This window comes from Erinaceus europaeus, chromosome 12 (genome assembly GCF_950295315.1).
Source record: "Erinaceus europaeus chromosome 12, mEriEur2.1, whole genome shotgun sequence".
Taxonomy (NCBI): Eukaryota; Metazoa; Chordata; class Mammalia; order Eulipotyphla; family Erinaceidae; genus Erinaceus; species Erinaceus europaeus.
In genome coordinates this window covers 98,027,352-98,046,728 of record NC_080173.1, presented here as the reverse complement: position 1 = coordinate 98,046,728, position 19,377 = coordinate 98,027,352, and the positions used below count along the sequence as shown (strand labels likewise).

At 45.4% G+C, this 19,377-nt stretch overlaps 1 protein-coding gene across 2 annotated transcripts in view; it reads left to right on the top strand.

Annotated features, from left to right (window-relative positions):
* The first annotated feature begins 6,338 nt into the window (after positions 1-6,338).
* Positions 6,339-19,377, top strand: part of ARIH2 (ariadne RBR E3 ubiquitin protein ligase 2) — a 63,615-nt gene continuing 50,576 nt past the window's right edge. The window contains exons 1-2 of one of the 2 annotated variants that reach the window (XM_007533575.3): positions 6,339-6,396; positions 8,560-8,926. In XM_007533575.3, coding sequence (XP_007533637.1) covers positions 8,663-8,926 — 264 coding nt within the window. In that variant the 5' untranslated portion in view covers positions 6,339-6,396; positions 8,560-8,662. Of the gene's footprint in view, positions 6,397-8,559; positions 8,927-19,377 lie in introns of those variants that run through there. The other variant, XM_016192735.2, reaches the window with a different exon arrangement.

Here is a 19,377-nt window from a genome sequence, read left to right as displayed (position 1 = left end):
TTCCGGAGCTGCCAGACGGCTCCGCCGGAGGAAGCGGCGCGGGCCTACCACGGCGTCGGCCCCGAGCTCCGCGGAGGCGCCGCGCCCGAGTCCGGTTCCCCTGGCCTGAGCCGACCCGACCGGACCCGACCCGGCCCGGACTGACACGCCCGGGCTCCGCAGCCGCGGGCTCCCGGTGAGTGCGCGGGCGGAGTCGCGGCCTTGTCTACCGCGGAGGGCCGGGGCCAGAGCGGGCTCTTCGCGCCGGGGTGGCCGGCCCGGCTCGAAGCTGCAGCCGGGACGGCAGGTGGCCGGCCTGGCGCCTCCCGCGCCTCCCGCGCCTCCCTCCTCCCGCCGCCGGGCCCGCGCTGCTGCCGGAGACGCCGCCTGCGCCCCGCGATGGCCGCTCGCCCCGAAGCGGCCGCCGCGGTGGCCGGTCGTGCGCGGCACCTTCGTCGGGTTGGGCGGCCGCCGCGCTCACGTGCGCCCTGCGGCGGGGAGACGCGGGAGACGCGCCGGCGGCTGCGGGCCGCTGCGTTTGTCAGCCGGAGCCGCCGCACGCGAGAGCCTGGAGCTCGCCGGCTGAGGGGCCGCTCGATGCCGTAGCCGGACGAAACCCCGCCAAGACCGGTTAAAAGTCCGTTTGTCTGTCGTTAGCTTTATCACCGGAGAACAGTTTTCAGTTTCCCGGGGCGCCAGGGCTCATCGAGGTGTCACATCCTCCGAAAAGGTTATTTTGGCTGTTGGGGCGAAGTAATTTGTTACTTTTTTTTTGGTTTTGTTTTGTTTGTGCGTGTTTGTAGTAAGGGTAATATGTAACAACTAAGGAAATCGGTGGACTGTCATCACTTTTTTTTTTTTTTTCTTCTTTCTTCTAAACACCAGAGCATTGCTCAGCTGTGGTTTATTATGGAGTTGGGGGTTGAACCCGGGACCTTTAGTGCCTCGGGCATTAAAAAAAAATGTCTTCGCAGCAGCCCTCATTATTAATTTTTTTTTGCCTCCAGGGTTATCGCTGGGGCTAGGTGCCAGCCCTAGGAATCCACTGCTCCCGGAGGCCATTTTTTTTCTTTTAAAATTTATCTTTAACTTTTTATTAAAAATGATTTTTTTAATGTTCTATGGGATAGGATAGAGAGAAGTTGAGAGAGGAGGTGTGGAGGCTTAGAGAATGATAGACACCTGTAGACCTAGACCTGCTTCGCTGCTTGTGAAGTGTCCCGCTCCAGGTGGCGAGCGGGCTCGAACCCCGGTCATTGTTGTTAGTGCTCTGTGTGCTTAACCAGGTGCACCGCTGCCGGGCCCCCCTGGTCATTGCTCTTAAAAAGGCAGTCTGCGCAGCAGTCGTTCCGGCAGAATGAGTGGTACCTGTGTGTGTTTTGGCACCGGGCTTACTGCCGGGCATCTGCTACTGTGAATCGGCCATTCCTGCAGCCATTTTTTCTTTTTCGTTTATTCCATTTTGATAGGACAGAGAAATGGAGAGAAGGGAGAGAGGTAGAGAGACACCTACAGACTTGCTTCACTTCTTGCGAAGTCTTCCCCTCCTAGAACACACCTGTTGCCCAGAATAAACTTTTTAAAAATCTGATTTAGAACAGCTGAGTAATAGTGTTCTCGCCTTTGAAGAGAAGCCTTAAATTTTACCCTGATTGGCTATTATTAACATTTCTTTGCTTATTAACACATGGGAGAGAAACACAGCCTTCCTTTGAATGCATGACACAGGGATCATCTCGGGACCCCATGCTCTTTTTTAATTAAAATTTAATTTTTGCCAAAATTTAATTGCTGAGAATTGCCAGTTGTGAAGTTTCCTCAGGGCTTGAACCTGAGTCCTAGCACATAGTGATGAGTGTATTCTACTAGGTTGGTCTCCTGACTGTGAGCACAACCAGAACTACCTATTCCCTACCCATTTAAAATATTTATTAGAAAAGTGCAAAGGTCGGGCGTAAGGATGATCCCGGTTCGAGCCCCCGGCTCCCCACCTGCAGGGGAGTCGCTTCACAAGTGGCGCAGGTCTGCAGTTGTCTGTCTTTCCCTCCCCCTTTGTCTTCCCCTCCACTCTCGATTTCTCTGTCCTATCTAACAACGACAATAATAACCACAACAACTGTGGGGAGTCAGCGCATCGGGTTAAGCTCATGTGGCGCAAAGTGCAAGGACCAGTGCAAGGATCCCGGTTCAAGCCCCGGCTCCCCACCTACAGGGGCGTCGTCGCTTCACAGGCAATGAAGTAGGTCTGCAGGTGTCTGTCTTTCTCTCCCCGTCTTCCCCTCTCTCCATTTTCTCTCTGTCCTATCCAACAACGATGACATCAATAACTACAACAATAAACAAGGCAACAAAAGTGAATAAATTAAAAAGTAAAAACAAAAATAACCACAACAATGATAAAACAATAAGGACAACAAAAGGGGAAAAGTAGCCTCCAGGAGCAGTGGATTTCTGGTGCAGGCACCCAGTCCCAGCAATAACTGAAAGCAAAAAAAAAAAAATTTAATGGTAGGGGGCCAGGTGGTGGTGCACCTGGTTGAGCGCATATGTTACAATGTGCAAGGACCCAGGTTCAAGCCCCCAGTCCCCACCAGGGGGAAAGCTTTGCAAGTAGTGAAGGTGGGCTGCAGGTGTCTCTGTCTCTCTTCCTCTCGATTTATGGCTGTCTCTATAGAATGAATAAAATATTAATGGTAGTGAGATTTTGTGAATAGAAACAGTGCATATTTTGCTGTCCAATAAGCAGCATCTTTTTTTTAATTTATAAAAAGCAAAAAATGACTAAACCATAGGATAAGAGGGGTGGGTACATCTTCACACAATTCTCACCACCAGAACTCTGCATCCCATCCTCTCCCCTGATAGCTTTCCTGTTCTTTTTTTTTAATTTCCTTTTTGTTGCCCTTGTTTCTTTTGTTGTTGTTGTTGTTGCCCTTGTTTTTATTATTGTTGTAGTTATTGTTGATGTTGTCGTTGTTGGATAGGACAGAGAAATGGTGAGAGGAAGGGAAGGCAGAGAGGGGGAGAGAAAGACAGACACCTGCAGACCTGCTTCACCGCCTGTGAAGCGACTCCCCTGCAGGTGGGGAGCCGGGGATGTGAACCTGGATCCTCACGCTTAACCCACTGTGCTACCATCCGACTCCCAGCTTTCCTATAACCCTCTGGGAGCATGGGCCTGAGGTCATTGTGGGATGCAGAAGGTGGAAGGTCTGGCTCTGTAATTGCTTCCCCGCTGAACATGAGCGTTGACAGGTTGACCCATACTCCAGCCTGCCTCTCTCTACCCTAGTGGGGTTAAGCGCAAAGCGCAAGGACCTTGTAAGGATCCCGGTTTGAGCACCGGGCTCCCCACCTGCAGGGGAGTCGCTTCACAGGAGGTGAAGCAGGTCTGCAGGTGTCTGTCTTTCTCTCCCCCTCTGTCTTCCCCTCCTCTCTCCATTTCTCTGTCCTAACAATGATGACAACAACGACGACATCAATAACAATAGTAACTACAACAACAATGAAAAACAAGGGCAACAAAAGGGAAAATAAATATTTAAAAAGTCTAAGTTAGGGACTGTTTACTTTTTACTTTTTTTTTAAAATTTCTTTACTGGGGAATTAACGTTTTACATTCAACAGTAAATACAATGGTTTGTACATGCATAACATTCCCCAGTTTTCCATATAACAATACACCCCCACTAGGTCCCTTGGGGACTGTTTACTCTTATTGCTTAGAGACAGAAATTGAGTGGGAGTGGGAGATAGAGATGGAGAGAGGGTCAAGCCTCCAGCACTGCTTTTACTCCATCAAGCTTCTCCCTGCCAGTGGGGACCAGGAGCTTGAACTTGGGTCTCTGTGCATATCTCTGTGTGTGTGATGTATCTGCTGTACCCTCAGTCTCACCTCCTGCCCCCCTTCCCACAAGTATTATATGCTTTGCACCCTCTACATAACATTTCAGATTGGAATTATAGTATTTGAGGGACGTGGGGGATAACTTAGCTGGATAGTTTGTTTGCCATTCATCTAACCCACGTTTGAGTCTTGTCCCCACTGCAGTGGAGAAAGTGTGTGTGTGTGTGTGTTTGTTCATTCCCCATTTCTGTTGTAAATAGGATAGATTTGGAGCGGTGAAGTCTTGGTGGCTATAAAAATAATAAAATAAAATTGAAACAGAGTTGTGGGCTGAGAGGTAGTTTCCTAGGATACGAACCTTGCCATACTGGTTAAGCCCTGCTCTGCAGTACGTGGGGAAGCTCTGGTGCTGTTCTGTTGCTTTCTGTGTGCAGGGAAAATACTGGCAGAGCTGATCCCAGTAAATGGTGCAGTGGGTAGATTGTTGGACTTGCAGGTGTGAAGTCCTGAATTCAGTCCCCAGCATGACCTGTGCCAGAGTGATGCTTTGGTTCTTTCTCCCTCTTTTGCACGAATAATTAAAAAACAAACAAACAAACAAAACAACAGTGAGTTAAGCACAGGTGGCGCAAAGCACAAGGACCAGTGTAAGGATCTCGGTTCGAGCCCCGGCTCCCCACCTGCAGGGGAGTCGCTTCACAGGCAGTGAAGCAGATCTGCAGGTGTCTGTCTTTCTCTCCCCCTCTCTGTCTTCCTCTCCTCTCTCCATTTCTCTCTGTCCTATCCAACAACGACATCAATAAAAACAATAACTTCAACAGTAAAACAAGGGCAACAAAAGGGAATAAATAAATATTAAAAAAAAAAAAAACAGTTCTCTTGGGACAAGTAAAATCATGCATGTGCAGTGCCCTGGCACTACAAAACCATTTTTTTGAGGATTTTTATTTATTGATAAGACGGGAGGAGAACTAGAGCATCAGTCTGGCACATGGAACGACAGATTGAAGTCGAGACCTGGTACTTTCCAGCTCAGCACCCTGCAACACCTCTTGGGCTCCCCCATACACTTTTTTTTTGCCTTTAGGGTTATTGCCTGCATTTTGAATCTATTGCTCCTGGAGGTTATTTTTTTGTTTTTTAAAATTTATTTATTCCCTTTTGTTGCCCTTGTTTTTTATTGTTGTGGTTATTTATTTTTAAGATTTTATTTATTTATGAGAAAGATAGGAGAGAGAAAGAACCAGACATCCCTCTGGCACATGTGCTGCTGGGGATTGAACTCGGGACCTCATGCTTGACAGTCCAAAGCTTTACCACTGCGCCACCTCCTGGACCACTGGAGGCTATTTTTTTCCCCTTTTGTTGCCCTTGTTTATTTTTTTAAAAAGGTTTTATTTATTAATGAGAAAGATAGGAGCAGAGAGAAAGAACCAACCATCACTCTGCTATATGTACTGCTAGGAGTTGAACTCAGAACCTCACGTTTGAGAGTCTAATGCTTTATCCACTGTACCACCTCCCAGACCACCCCTTGCTATTTATCATTGTTGTTAGGTACAATAGAGAGAAATCGAGAGAGGAGGGGAAGACAGACACCTGCAGACCTGCTTCACCACTTGTGAAGCGACCCTCTGCAGGTGGGGAGCCGGGGTCTCGAACTGGGATCCATAGGCTGGTCTTTCTGCTTTGTGCCATGTACGCTTAACCCGCTGCGCTACTGCCACCCCCCATACACTTTTTTAATTTAATTTTTATTCATTTTTCAGAGAGACAGAGGAACTGAGAAATGAAGGCTGATAAGAGAGGGAGGGAAAGAGACAGACCCCTGCAGCCCTGCTTCACCACTCTCCCCACAGGTGGGGACCAGGGGTGTGAACCCGGCTCCTTGCACACTGTAATGTGTGTGCTTAACCAGGTGGGCCACTGCCTGGCTCCCGTACATACAATTTAAAAAAAAAAATTAAATTACGGTGGTTAATTTAGGGAGTCCCAGTAAACAGACTTTCTGAGGAGAGGGGAGTTGGGCAGCCATGACCGTCGCCACCTCTCCAGGTCAAACTAGTGCCAGCTTTCTACTTTGAATACTTTGTTTCTTTAAGAAAGTCATGTAACTTGTCAGTGCAATGGCAACATGTATTTCTGTGACGCTTAAAAGGAGTCAGGTACAGCGTCTGTGGGTGGTGCACCTAGTATAGCACACATGTTCCCACGTGCACAGACCTGGCTTCAAGCCTCAGGCCCCACTGCAGGGGGGAAGCTTCATGAACGGTGGAGCAGTGCTGCAGGCGTCTCTTCCTCTCTCCAACCTCCATGTCCTCAGAAAAAGAAAGGCAGGAAATGGCTGCTGGATGGGGAAGCTGTGTGGTCATTGAGCCACTGCGATCACCCTGATGGCAAAATAAAAAAAGGAAATAACATCACGATTACTGTAATTCCTACTTGTCCTTTTTAGAGAATGAATTTGCAAAATATATATGTATCAGTTAGATTTTTTTCCCTTTTACTTTAGATGGAAATCATATGACAAGACCTGGGTGACATTCATGGGAAGTCTTCAAGAAATACAGGTATTTTAATTAATTAACTAATTAACTTTTTTTTTTTGCCTCCAGGGTTATTGCTGGGGCTCAGTGCCTGTACCATGAATCCATTGCTCCTGAAAGCCATTTTTATCTCCTTTTGTTCCCCTTGTTGTTTTGTCGTCGTTGTGGTTCTTATTATTGTTGTTACTGCTGTCATTGTTGGATAGGATAGAGAAAAATGGAGAGAGGAGGGGGAGACGGGGAGAGAAAGACATATGTGCTTCACCGCTGCTCAGCTCTGGTTTATGGTGGTGCTGGGGATTGGACTGGGGGCCCCTGAGTCTCAGGCGTGGAAGTCTTACATGGCCACTCTGCTGTCTCCCCAGCCTAGTTGATGACGACGATGACGACTAAAGACTTTTCATTTATGATATATAGAGAGAATCAAAGTTTCACTCTGGCACATGCAATGCTGGGCCTATTGCTGTAGCCACTGCACCACCTCTTGGGCCACTCACTTGGACTTTGTGGCTGTGTTTGCCTTTTCAGCTAGCAATCTTTTTTCATTTGTATAGAACTGAGTTGCCATTTTGATCTCTGATTTTACACTACCTGATTCCATTTAAACTCTTGTTTTTTTCACTCTAGACTGATTTTTGTTTTCCTTAAGCTCAGTCTCTCTAAGGTAGAATAGCTGTAGTTTTACTCACTATTGAGTTTCTTTTAGTCATGCCTTTTCGAGGATCTTTACTAATCATACACTATTTTTTTTTTTTTTTTTTGTGCCACCTGGGTTGTTGATGGGGCTTGGGTCTGGCACTATGAATCCACTGCTCCTGGCAGCCTTTTTATATTTTTTTTCCTTCTAATTTATTTGACGGGAGAGAGAAGTTGAAAAGGAAGGGAAGTTAGTGAGAAAGACACATATCTGAAAAGCTGCTTCACCATTTGTGAAGGTGTGGAGTGGGGACTCAAACCTGGGTCCTTGTGTTTGGTGATATGTGCACTTAACCAGGTGTGCTACTGCTCACCTTTTTTCTAGATATCTGAGAGCAGTGATTATGAAACATTGTATTCTTTTTTCTAGACTTTATGTTGGAAACAAACTGTCCCTATTTATATATTCTCTGTGTCACCATTCCGTGGGACTTTGTTAGCAGACCTTTTGTTTGTTTCTATGAGATTTAGTTATATAGAGGGCACCGCTCTGGCACGTTTGATACAGGGAGTTTCATGCTTGCTGGGCAGACACTACTATCTGTCACATCTTGTGCTGCCAAGATTAGCAGAGTTTTGAGCTTTATTATTTATTTATTTATTTTTTAATATTTATTTTATTATTTATTTATTCCCTTTTGTTGCCCTTGTTGTTTTATTGTTGAAGTTATTGTTGTTGTCGTTGTTGGATAGGACAGAGAGAAATGGAGAGAGGAGGGGAAGACAGAGAGGAGGAGAGAAAGAGACACCTACAGACCTGCTTCACCGCCTGTGAAGCGACTCCCCTGCAGGTGGGGAGCTGGGGTTCGTACCGGGATCCTTATGCTGGTCTTTGTGCTTTGCGCCACCTGCGCTTAACCCGCTGCGCTACAGCCCGACTCCCTTGAGCTTTATTTTTTAAAAAAACTTTTTGTATTATCTTTATGTATTTGTTGGATAGAGACAGAAGTTGAGAGGAAGGGGGTGATAGAGAGGGAGACAGACACCTTGCAGCACTGCTTCACCACTTGCAAAACTTTCCCCCTGCAGGTGGGGACTGGGGCTTGAACTCGGGTCCTTGCACATTGTAACGTGTGCTCAACCAGGTGCGCCACCACCCGGCTCTGAGTTTGAAGTTTTAATCATTAAGTCATTTTAAGTTACTCCCCAACTGGGCAACTTGCTTAGACAGACACTTCTCGCTGAAGGGCTGGCAGAAGAGGCCAGTCCATAGGGGTTTGACTCCTTGAAATGGAAAGAACAACCTTGGCCTTTCATGCCAAACTCTTGATGTGCAGTTAACATTGTCAACAGAGGTTTCCCCTTTGATAAGTTTGGATAAGTTTGGACAGGTAGATAGATGGTGAAGTTTCGTGTATGATACCAGAGTTAGACTAGACTATAGAATGGGTAGGACCAGTGTTATGCATTTTGATTCTTGAATGATTTCTGTTAGTCTCTCGTAGTGAAAGTAACTCTCTCTCTTTCTCTCTCTTCTTTTCCCTCCCATAGAAGACAAAAACGCTAATGTACTTGAGAAAGTAGTAAAATTTGGTGGGGGGGGGGGTGGGGAAAAGACCGGTTTTCCTGATCTACAACTTGGCTGGATGCTAAGATGTCTGTGGACATGAATAGCCAGGGGTCTGACAGCAATGAAGAGGACTATGACCCAAATTGTGAAGAGGAGGAAGCTGAGGAGGAGGAAGAGGATGAGGACCCTGGGGACATAGAGGACTATTACGTGGGAGTAGCCAGTGATGTGGAGCAGCAGGGGGCCGATGCCTTTGATCCTGAGGAGTACCAGTTCACCTGCTTGACCTACAAGGAGTCCGAGAGTACCCTCAACGAACACATGACCAGCCTGGCGTCTGTCCTAAAGGTGAGCTGTGCTGTCCATCCCCTCCCTCTTCAGTTATGAGTCGGTGCTAACTGTCTCCTCCAGACTGTTTGAATGCTCTTCCAACTTGAGAGGTAAGTATAAGTTGCATAATTTAGACATTTGATGAGGTTACTTTGTTTTCATAGACAGACACACACACATAGTCTTCAGATTCTCAAATGATTAAGAATTAGAAAAGAGTAATGCGGGTAGTGTTTTGTTTATTAGGCCAGAAGCACAGAGAAGCAGAGAATTGTATCGATGATTTCAGAAAGCAAGTGTTCTGAAACTTTCTGTGGTAGTCTATGATATGGATCGCCACCACCACGTTTCATACACATAGGTCTGAGTGATAACTGTCGTGAGAGTACTCGTGACCCTCTGGGCGAGTGGACATATGTTTCATAGACTAATGACTCATGTCTAACGTTGAAAGATATTCTTAGAGCTTATATTTCGTTAATGGGTTGGTGTTAGCAATGGAAATTTTAAAGGATCGAAAAATTGGTTTTCTCAGCAAGAATCTCTTTTTATATATAAATTTATTTATTATTGGATAGACAGAAATTGAGAGGACAGGAGTAGAGAAGGAGAGAGAGATGCCTGCAGCCCTACTGCAGGACTCGTGAAGCTTTCCCCTGCAGGTAGGGACCACGGGCTTGAACCTGGGTCCTTGTGCACTGTAATGTGTGTGCTTAACCAGGTGCACCACCGCCTAGCCCCTCTTTTTAATTTTAAAACTTAGAATAGCTTAGTTTTTAATGATTTGCATCTTGGCCAGTTACTATCTTTCGTAGTATTGTGAAAATTTTTCCAGTCATTTAGAAATTTTTCCAGTATGTTTGTTTTGATTTTGCCATTATGTGAAAGTGGAATCCTTATTTATTTAATTTTATCGGGATTAATGGTTTACAGTAAATACAGTCATTGATACATGTGTAAGATTTCTCAATTTTCTGCAAAACACTCTCACCCCCAGCCTTGTTCCTCCTCCATCATCATGTGCCAGATCATCAAAGCCATCTCCCCCAGCCTTTTCGATTTAATTACTTATTTTATTTTATTGCAGCACCACTCAGTTCTAGCTTATGGTTGTGCTGGGAATCAAACCTGGGAGGGAGCTCAGAGCCTCAGGCCTTTGCAAAGCCACTAGACTGTCTCCCCAGTCAGGGAACATTTCTCTTTGCTCTTTTTTGTTGACCTTCCTTCAGAAACACTGGATTTTGTCTGTTCATTTTTAAAATCATGGCACATTGTCTAGATTTCAATCAAGTATAAGTGTTTTTTTCCCACCAAACTTACCATTGGGGCTCATTGTCTGTCTGACTCTAGCATTCCTGGCAGCTGGCATTCTCCCCCTTTTCTTTCTTCTAGATAGAGAATGAGGAGACATCATAGCACTGTGGCTCCACTGCCTGTGAGGCTTTTCAACTCTGCGAGTTGTCCCATGTGACTGGGCGCTTGAACCTGCATCTTCACTCATGGCAGTGTGTATACTCAGCTAGATAAACCACCTCCCTGCTTCTGTATTTATCTTAGGATATTTCATTTTAAGGAGAGTGATGAGAACCCTGCTTAGCTTCTGCTCACCCCGCCAGAGGTATTGCTAGGGTTCAGTTGCCTGCAGGAGAATTCCACTGCTCCTTTCGCTCCAGGGTTCATTTGTAGGGAGGGGAAAATAAAGAGGGAGGGAGAAAGAGAAAAAGACATGCAGACCTGCTGCACTGTTTGTGAGTCTTCCTCCCTGTAGGTGCAGGGTCTTGATCCTGGGTCCTTGTGCATGGTAACCTGTGTGCTCAACCAGCTGCACCAGCACCTGGTCCCTCCTTAGCTTCGTATAGAGGCACCAGGCATCGAACCTGGTATCTCTTCACATTGGGTAGGAAAGTCTGGTACACAACTGCTGTGTATCTCCCTGACCCTCTGTTTTGTGTTTTTATTTTTAAATTCTTTTTATATTTGATAGGACAGAAATTGAAGTGGGCGGGTAGGAAGAGAGAGACACACTGCAGTACTACACCACTTATGAAGCTTTCCTCCTGAAGGTGGGGACTGGGGGCTTGAACCTGGATCCTTGTGCATGGTAATGTGTGCATTCAACCAAGCACACCACTGCCTGGCCATGTGTATGGTTTCCCCACCCTTTGTTCATGGTATTAGGGTTCAGACCAGACTCAGTCTTCTGCTGAGCATGAGAGGAAATCTGTAATCTTTGAAGTATAAATAATGTGTTATGGGTCATTGCTTTATCTGCTAGTGTGGGATTCTTTTTTCCCAGGGGGTCAGAAAGACTAATCAACAACAAGGGCAACAAAAGGGAATGAATAAATAAATGAATATTAAAAAAAATAAAAGAAAGACTAATCAATACCTTGGGTTATTATCATTATTTGCTAGAGCACTATTCAGCTGTAGCTGAATAGTGCAACGGATAGTGATGGTGCAATGGATAGTGATGGTGCAACGGATTGAACCTGGCTAAGTTGATGAGGATGTAGCCATGGGTGTGTAGAGACTCCTAGTTGCTGAAGCTTCTGCGCTGACTTTCCTATCTGCCAGCCAATGACAATGGGGGCGCTGAAGAGCCTGTCCTTCCTTCCTTCTTTCTGTCCAGTATTTGCTGAAGCATGTTTGATTCACCACTTCAGTGGACTTTTTCTTCCTCTCCTTCCCCCTCTCCTTCCCCCTCTCCCTCCCCCTCTCCCTCAGCTGGGGGTGAGAGACAGAGAGGACAGACATGAAAGCGCCACTCTCCTGCTTGTGAGATTTCTCCTATATATAGTGCTCCCTCGTGGATGGGGGCTAGAACCTGGGTGCTCGTGCATGGTGAAATATACTGTATTGGTTGAGCTATTTTATCTGAAAACAAACTGGTCAGACGTATGTAACATCTTACCTATTAGGTTGACATAGGGTCAGCTCTCTTAAAAGGCTTCCCCTTCACCTCTTCTCCTCTTAGCCCCCCCCATAGGGCTCTTTTCTCTACGTGATCCTTTTTCGGGTCACTGTTTTGGCCTCAGTGTCAAAATACTATAGTCCCTGTGTTAGATTTGTATTAGAATGTATACTGCAGTCTACTGATTTCATACTGTTTTGCCTTCTTAAATATTTTTAATTTTCTTCAGTCTAATGCTCTCCCAACTGAGCTATTTCGGCACACTTATTTATTTATTTTTTTTTAATATTTATTTATTCCCTTTTGTTGCCCTTGTTTTATTGTTGTAGTTGTTATTGCCGTCATTGTTGGATAGGACGGAGAGAGGAAGGGGAGACAGAGGGGCAGAGAAAGACAGACACCTGCAGACCTGCTTCACTGCTTGTGAAGGGACTCCCCTGCAGGGGGGGGAGCCGGGGGGCTCGAACCGGGATCCTTATGCCCATCCTTGTGCTTTGCACCACGTGCGCTTAAACCGCTGCACTACCGCCCGACTCCCTGGCACACTTAATTTTTTAAAAAATACTTATTTTCCCTTTTGTTGCCCTTGTTGTTTTTTATTATTGTTGTAATTATTGTTATTGATATTGTCGTTGTTAGATAGGACAGAGAGAAATGGAGAGAGATGGGGAAGACAGAAAGGAAGAGAGAAAGACAGACACCTGCAGACCTGCTTCACCGCCTGTGAAGTGACTCCCCTAAAGGTGGGGAGCCGGGGGCTCGAACTGGAATCCTTAGCCGGTCCTTACGCTTTGTGCCACATGTGCTTAACCCGCTGCGCTACCGCCCAACTCCCTGTTTTTAATGTTCTAAACCACTTCTTGGGGGCCAGAAACTGGTGTGTGTGTGTGTGTGGGTGTGCGTGTGCGTGTGCGTGTGCGTGTGCGTGTGCGCGTGCGCGCGCTTTCCTTCTTGTCACTGAAACTTACCTGCTCTGGGCTGACTTTCTCCCATAGAGGGCCCCCAGGAACCAGAAATGAGGGCACAATACCATGGCACTGAAGCTGCCCCTAGTGTGGTGGGGGCTGGGCTCAGGTCTGGATTATGGGTCTGGGAAAGCAAGCACACTACCCACATGAGCCGTCTTACTAATCTGCTTGTATCTTAGCTCAGTCCTGTGACAGTGTTTCGCATAGTAGCTATTGAATGATTTATTGGTAACTTGTGGGTTTTGTCTACTCTGGGTAACAGTAGTTGATGCTATTCGTGTAAGCTATGTTCTCTCGTTGATACTACAAATTCTTTCTCTACTGTCATGAAAGGGCATTGTTGCCTCTATCAAAAAGAGGAAAGAACTAAAAAAAAAAAAAAAAAAAAAAAAAAAAAGGCCTCCAGGACCAGTGTTCTGTTGTGTAGGCACTGAATTTCTGCAGTTACCCTGGTGGCAATTAAAAAAAACAAAACTGGGATGATTTTCATTTTGTAATTCATATTTTTTGAGATGGAAAGGAACAATTTCAGTTCAGATCTTGCTGAGCATTTTGGCAGGTGCTTTGACCGTATTGCCACTCAAGCCACATTCATCTTCTGAGGGTGGAGATCAGTAGTCGTCATCTGGGTCACTACTGATTGCTGCTACCACAATTGTAACATTGAAATTTTTTGGGTGTGAACCCAGGGCCTCACACTCGAAGCATGCGTTTACCATTGAGCCTCTTCCTGCCCCGAGACACTGGATTCTTTTCATTTGCTTTGAGTGTTATGTGGCTAGTAGAAAATATATGACCTGTATACTGCTTAAAGTTGGAGACTTAGGCACAACTGTCTGAACAAAATCTATTAAGTTTGAAAAGTGACAACTTTTTCTTTTTCTTTTTTTTTAATTTTTAAAAATATTTATGGGAGTTAGGCGGTAACGCAGCGGGTTAAGCGCACGTGGCGCAAAGCGCAAGGACCACCGTAAGTTCGAGCCCCCGGCTCCCCGCCTGCAGGGGGGTCACTTCACAGGTGGTGAAGCAGGTCTGCAGGTATCTGTTTTTCTCTTTCCCTCTCTCTTTCCCTCCTCTCTCCATTCTCTCTGTCCTATCCAACAACAATGACAACAATAATAACTGCAACAAAAAAAGGGTACCAAAACGGCATAAATAAATAAAATAAATATTTTAAAAAATAATAAAAAATTTTATTCCCTTTTGTTGTCCTTGTTGTTTTATTATTGTAGTTATTATTATTGTTGTTACTGATGTCTTCATTGTTGGGTAGGACAGAGAGAAATGGAGAGAGGGGAAGACAGAGGAGGAAAGACAGACACCTGTAGACATGCTTCACCGCTTGTGAAGCAACTCCCCTGCAAGTGAGCCTGGGGCTTGAACTGGGATCCTTATGCTGGTTCTTGTGCTTTGCTCCACCTGCGCTTAACCCACCGCAGCGCTACTGCCTGACTCCCGTGACTTGACTTTTTCACTGACACTCATGTCTGTTACTTGTTTTGCTATGTGTTGACAGTTGCTGTTGACTTAGTGACAGAAAAAGGTTAAATGTTCTATTGCTCTTTAATTCTCAGTTGTTAATTCTCTTTAATTCCCAGTTGTTTCTGGGGTGCTGGACTTACTGTTGTCATTGTTGGATAGGACAGAGAGAAATGGAGAGAGGAGGGGAAGACAGAGAGGGGGAGAGAAAGATAGACAACTACAGACCTGCTTCACCGCATGTGAAGCGACTCTGGGGAGCCGGGGAGCTTGAACCGGGATCCTTATGTTGGTTTTTGCGCTTTGTGTCACCTTGGCTTAACCCGCTGTGCTACCGCCCAACCCCCTGTAATGAGTTTTAAGACTCTCAATTTAAATGTATTCAGAAAAACCTGGATTGTATGCATTTGTCGCTTGTAACCTTAGTGATTCATGTCTTGACACAGACTGTCTTCTAGTTAGCCTTTGTCTTACGTGTCTGCTAGTTGCTATATACTATCTGGAAAGGACATTTTTTTATTTATTAAAATAACTTTCTTGATCAGAAAAAAAAACAAAAAACTTTCTTGTATTCCAGCATAGCTGAGTTTTAAGACGATTTTCCTTTGCCTTTACTAACTGGCCAGGTAGTGGTTTTTGTTTGTAGTCAGAGGAAAGTCTACTGAGGCCGTGCTGAGTGTTGCAGCCACCTGACTTCTGTTTGTAATGTGACGTCTGGCTTCTTTGCATGCCTTTGTTGGAAGCTGTGTATTTCGAAGATTTGGTTGTTTGTGGGTGCATTGATAATTTATGATGCTTCATTCTGGAAGTTTGATGTGTGTTTTACTAGTCTAACTTTATTTTATTTTTTTGCCTCCAGGGTTATTGCTGGGGCTCAGTGCCTGCACCATGAAGGTACTGCTCCTGGAGGCCATTCCCCCCCCCCCGCTTTTTGTTGCCCTTGTTGTTGTAGCCTTGTTGTGGTTATTGTTGTTGATGTTGTTCATTGTTGGATAGGACAGACAGAAATGGAGAGAGGAGGGGATGATAGAGAGGGGGAGAGAAAGACAGACACCTGCAGACCTGCTTCACCACCTGTGAATTGACTCTCCTGCTGGTGGGGAGCTGGAGGCTCGAACCGGGATGCTTGAGTCAGTCCTTGCGCTTTGCGCCACGTGCTTCCATCGTCCAGAAAAGAACCCTTTAATCAGATTCAAGGTCCATTTTCCATGTTGGTTGTGGCTCTCTTGTGTTTTTTGATGCTTTCAGATAACTCTCAGAATCGTGTAAACTGTGTAGTCCAGGGTTGATTCTAATTCCGAGTTATCTGGAAGACGGAAGCATTTTGTGTGTGGTGCCTGGTACACAGTGAGGGCACCAAGCCAATGACAGCAATAACCTTTCTACACTGGCCAGACAGGGACAACTCTGGCATACTTGTACTTAGACAACTGTCAATGTGATTTCACACACTTCTCATTTCCCCTTAAAACATAAAGTTAGCGGGGTCGGACAGTAGCGCAGCAGGTTAAACGCACATGGCACAAGCATTTTTTTAATATTTATTTATTTTCCCTTTTGTTACCCTTGTTTTGCAAACATTTTAAATAGGAAAGGACTATGAGAAATGGCCAAGCAATACAATTCCAAGCTGCTTCTTTTGTTTATTATGAAGACAATAAAATCTGGAGGTAATTAAAAAAAACTACAGAGAACCTGGGAAGCAATATTCCCACTGTTGGCTCTTGTTCTCCTCCCTCTACAACCGTAAGCAGCCAACACTTGTCTGGGCACAGATGTGCTGGGCCCTTTACGGGCTTCATTGCCATCAGTTCCGCACAGGCAGGCAGTCTCCTCATGCTGTAGACGGACTGAGGCTCAGGTACTGAGGAACCTGCTCAGGTTTACATCATCATTGTACAGCACCTGAAAAGCACGGAACCCAGTTAGAATAAACAGCGCTCGCCGAGATGCTGAATGAGGATGTGCTAGGCAACTACTGGAAGGAAGAACTTGCGAAGAGGAACTGAAAACGGGAAGATATTGGAAGAGATGCACAATAGCAGGTTATGGCAGTGGATGTGCGCAGGGACTACTAGGCTCCAGTGTGTCTGGGGCAGGCCGGCCAGCTGTGTTCGCGACCACCCTTCCAGCGCCCGCCACACAGGAGGTGCTAGATGAAGTGTTGGTTGAATTAATAAACGAAGAAGTCACAGTACAGTGACATTACACACGAATATGGAGAGACCTAAAAGATGATAATGCAGAAAACATTGTGCATTAATGGTTATGCAAAAGGACTCCCATGCCTGAGCCTCAAAAGTCCCAGGTTCAATCCCCTGCACCACCATAAGCCAGAGCCGAACAATGCTCTGGTGTATCTCTGTGTCTGTGTCTCTCTCCATATCACTCAAAAATAAAAAACAAAATACTTTTTTTTTTCCTCCAGGCTTATTGCTGGGCTCGGTGCCTACACCATGAATCCACTGCTCCTGGAGGCCATTTTTCCCCCCTTTTTTTGCCCTTGTTGTTGTAGCCTCGTTGTAGTTATTATTGCCATTGTTGATGTTGTTCGTTGTTGGATAGGACAGAGAGAAATGGAGAGAGGAGGGGAAGACGGGGAGAGAAATACACCTGCAGACCTGCTTCACTGCCTGTGAAGCGACTCCCCTGCAGGTGGGGAGCTGGGGGCTCAAACTGGGATCCTTACGCCGGTCCTTGCACTTTGCGCCACATGCGCTTAACCCACTGCGCCACCGCCCGACCCCCACAAATAAAATACATTTAAAAAAAAGAGAAACATAGCAAAACATCACTTTTCTGTCAATTCAATAGTTTATTCATAAATTATTGATATGTACTTAATGCTGATTGGAAGCATTTATAAGCCAAGGCCTGAATTCTGACATACAGTGTTGTATTTTTTCTTTGCATAATAATACTTGGAAAAAATTGCCTGGCCATTTTGTTTTCAGTAAGGACAACTTGTTGATCAGGTCAATAAATGTGAAAGTGGGCCAGCAAATAGCTTGCCTGTAAAGAGCATTTTTCTGCCGTCTTTGCAAGCCAGGTTGGAGCCCGGCCCCTGCCAAGTAAAGGAAGCTTTGGTGCTGTGACTTCTTTTCCTCTCTCTCTGCCTCTGTCTCTGTCTGAAAGAGTCAGCCCAGAGTGGTGAAACCCTGGAGCTGACAACCCCTCCCCCCCCCCCCCAGTTTTCTATTTGTTATCCTCTTATTGCAGTTCAGGGAGTTGTACAACAGATAAGGGCGTTGAGCTCCCCAGCCTGAGGTCCTGAGGTCTGTCCTTCGAATCACATATGCCAGTGATGCTCTGTTCTCATTCTCATAAACAAGCAGTAGTTGGGAGTTTAACCTCCAGTTTTTACTTGATGATTCTGTTTGTAAGTAGAGTATGTGTTTATCAAAGGCTTTCATGACGTCTGCTGACAGAATTCTAACCATACATACATATATTTAACCAAGTAGACTCAGTGGGTATGTGTCCCTAGCTTTAGGTGCACGTGTTGGAATTAGGTTTGGCAATTTAAAAAAAAAACATATTTCCCCTTTGGTTGCCCTTGTTTTATTGTTGTAGTTATTACTATTGTTATTGATGTCGTCGTTGTTAGGACAGAGAGAAATGGGGAGAGAAAGACAGACACCTGCAGACCTGCTTCACTGCCTGTGAAGCAACTCCCCTGCAGGTGGGAAGCCGGGGGCTCGAACTGAGATCCTTATGCCAGTCCTTGCGCTTAACCCGCTGCGCTACCGCCTGACTCCCTGGTTTGGCAGTTCTGAAACAACCACAGATCTCATGTAATCTTCAGAGATGAAGCTAGATGTTTCACATTATATTCATGTGGAAGTACTCAAAAAGTTGGAATGATTGAGTCAGAAAGAGAGTGTCCTTTTGGCTGGTGAATGTGTCCAATATTCAGACTGAAAAATTTTACCAGAGTGGGAGCAGAATACAAACTGCCTGAGTGGCACTTAGACTGGATAGCTTTCCTGATGTATTTCAGGTGTCGACATGTAACTGCATTTCACTCATTACTTATAATAATAAATAATAAATATAATAAAAGTAGGTTATGTCCAGTTTGGTAACGAGTAGCTGCAAAAGTGAGTAATTATGTCTGCAATGTGAATGCTTTAAAATTTAGAATTTTAGTAATTCTATAGTAAAACATGTTGAATGTTTTTTATTTTTGCGAGCTTATTAACATTGATTTCTCCATGACAGTTGACTGCCTTCCATTTGTTTTTGTTTTGATATCTTTAGCAGCTTTGTTTACAATACACTCAAACCCAAATAGCCACAAACAGATGAGTGAACAAGTAAGTGGTGGCATACCCATGGAACAATATACTTCTCAGCAATATAAAGAGAATAAGCCCCTGTGTAAATGTCACTGGTGTATCCTAAGTATGCCAGATGAGGCAATAGGAGAAAGAAGTAGACACACCATAAAATCCATGGCGATGCAAAGTGATAAATTGCAGCGGAAAGTAAACCAGTGGTGTCTGAACGTGTGGGGATGGCAGGGAGAGAGATCATGGAAGACCCAGAGGTAAGGGCCAGCAGTATGACCCTGCGCAGGGCCCAGCCTTGTCGTGCATCGGCGCAGGCTTAGCTTGTGGTGTCTTTCCTTTTCCCTCTGTCTCTTTCTGGAAACAGCTCAGTAATTTCTCTCCTAGGGAATATATCTAAAGAATACAAAACACATACTCGAAGATACGTGCACAACACCTCTCTTTGTAGCACCACTGTTCAAATGTAGCACAAATATGGAAAAGCCCACAGTCCCTATAGCAGATGAGTAGTTAACAAGGTAGGTCCAACACAGTGGGTAGATCTACTCCCCTGATGCAGACTGCTCCTTCCTGCATCCTGCTGGTGTCTGAAGCAGTCACGTGAAGTGAGCCAGAGGAGAATGACTATCAGGAGGACTTACCTCGTAGATGAATAAGGTGAAACTTACACTAACTCTGGTCTATTGCACAGAGCCAAAGACTAAGCGGAGAGGTGGGTGAGGGTTGAGAGAGTGTTGGAGACTGTGTGTGATGGTGACAAAAAGTGGTGGTGGGAATTGCGTGCAGGTGCTGATAAACTGCTCATGTGATAACCAT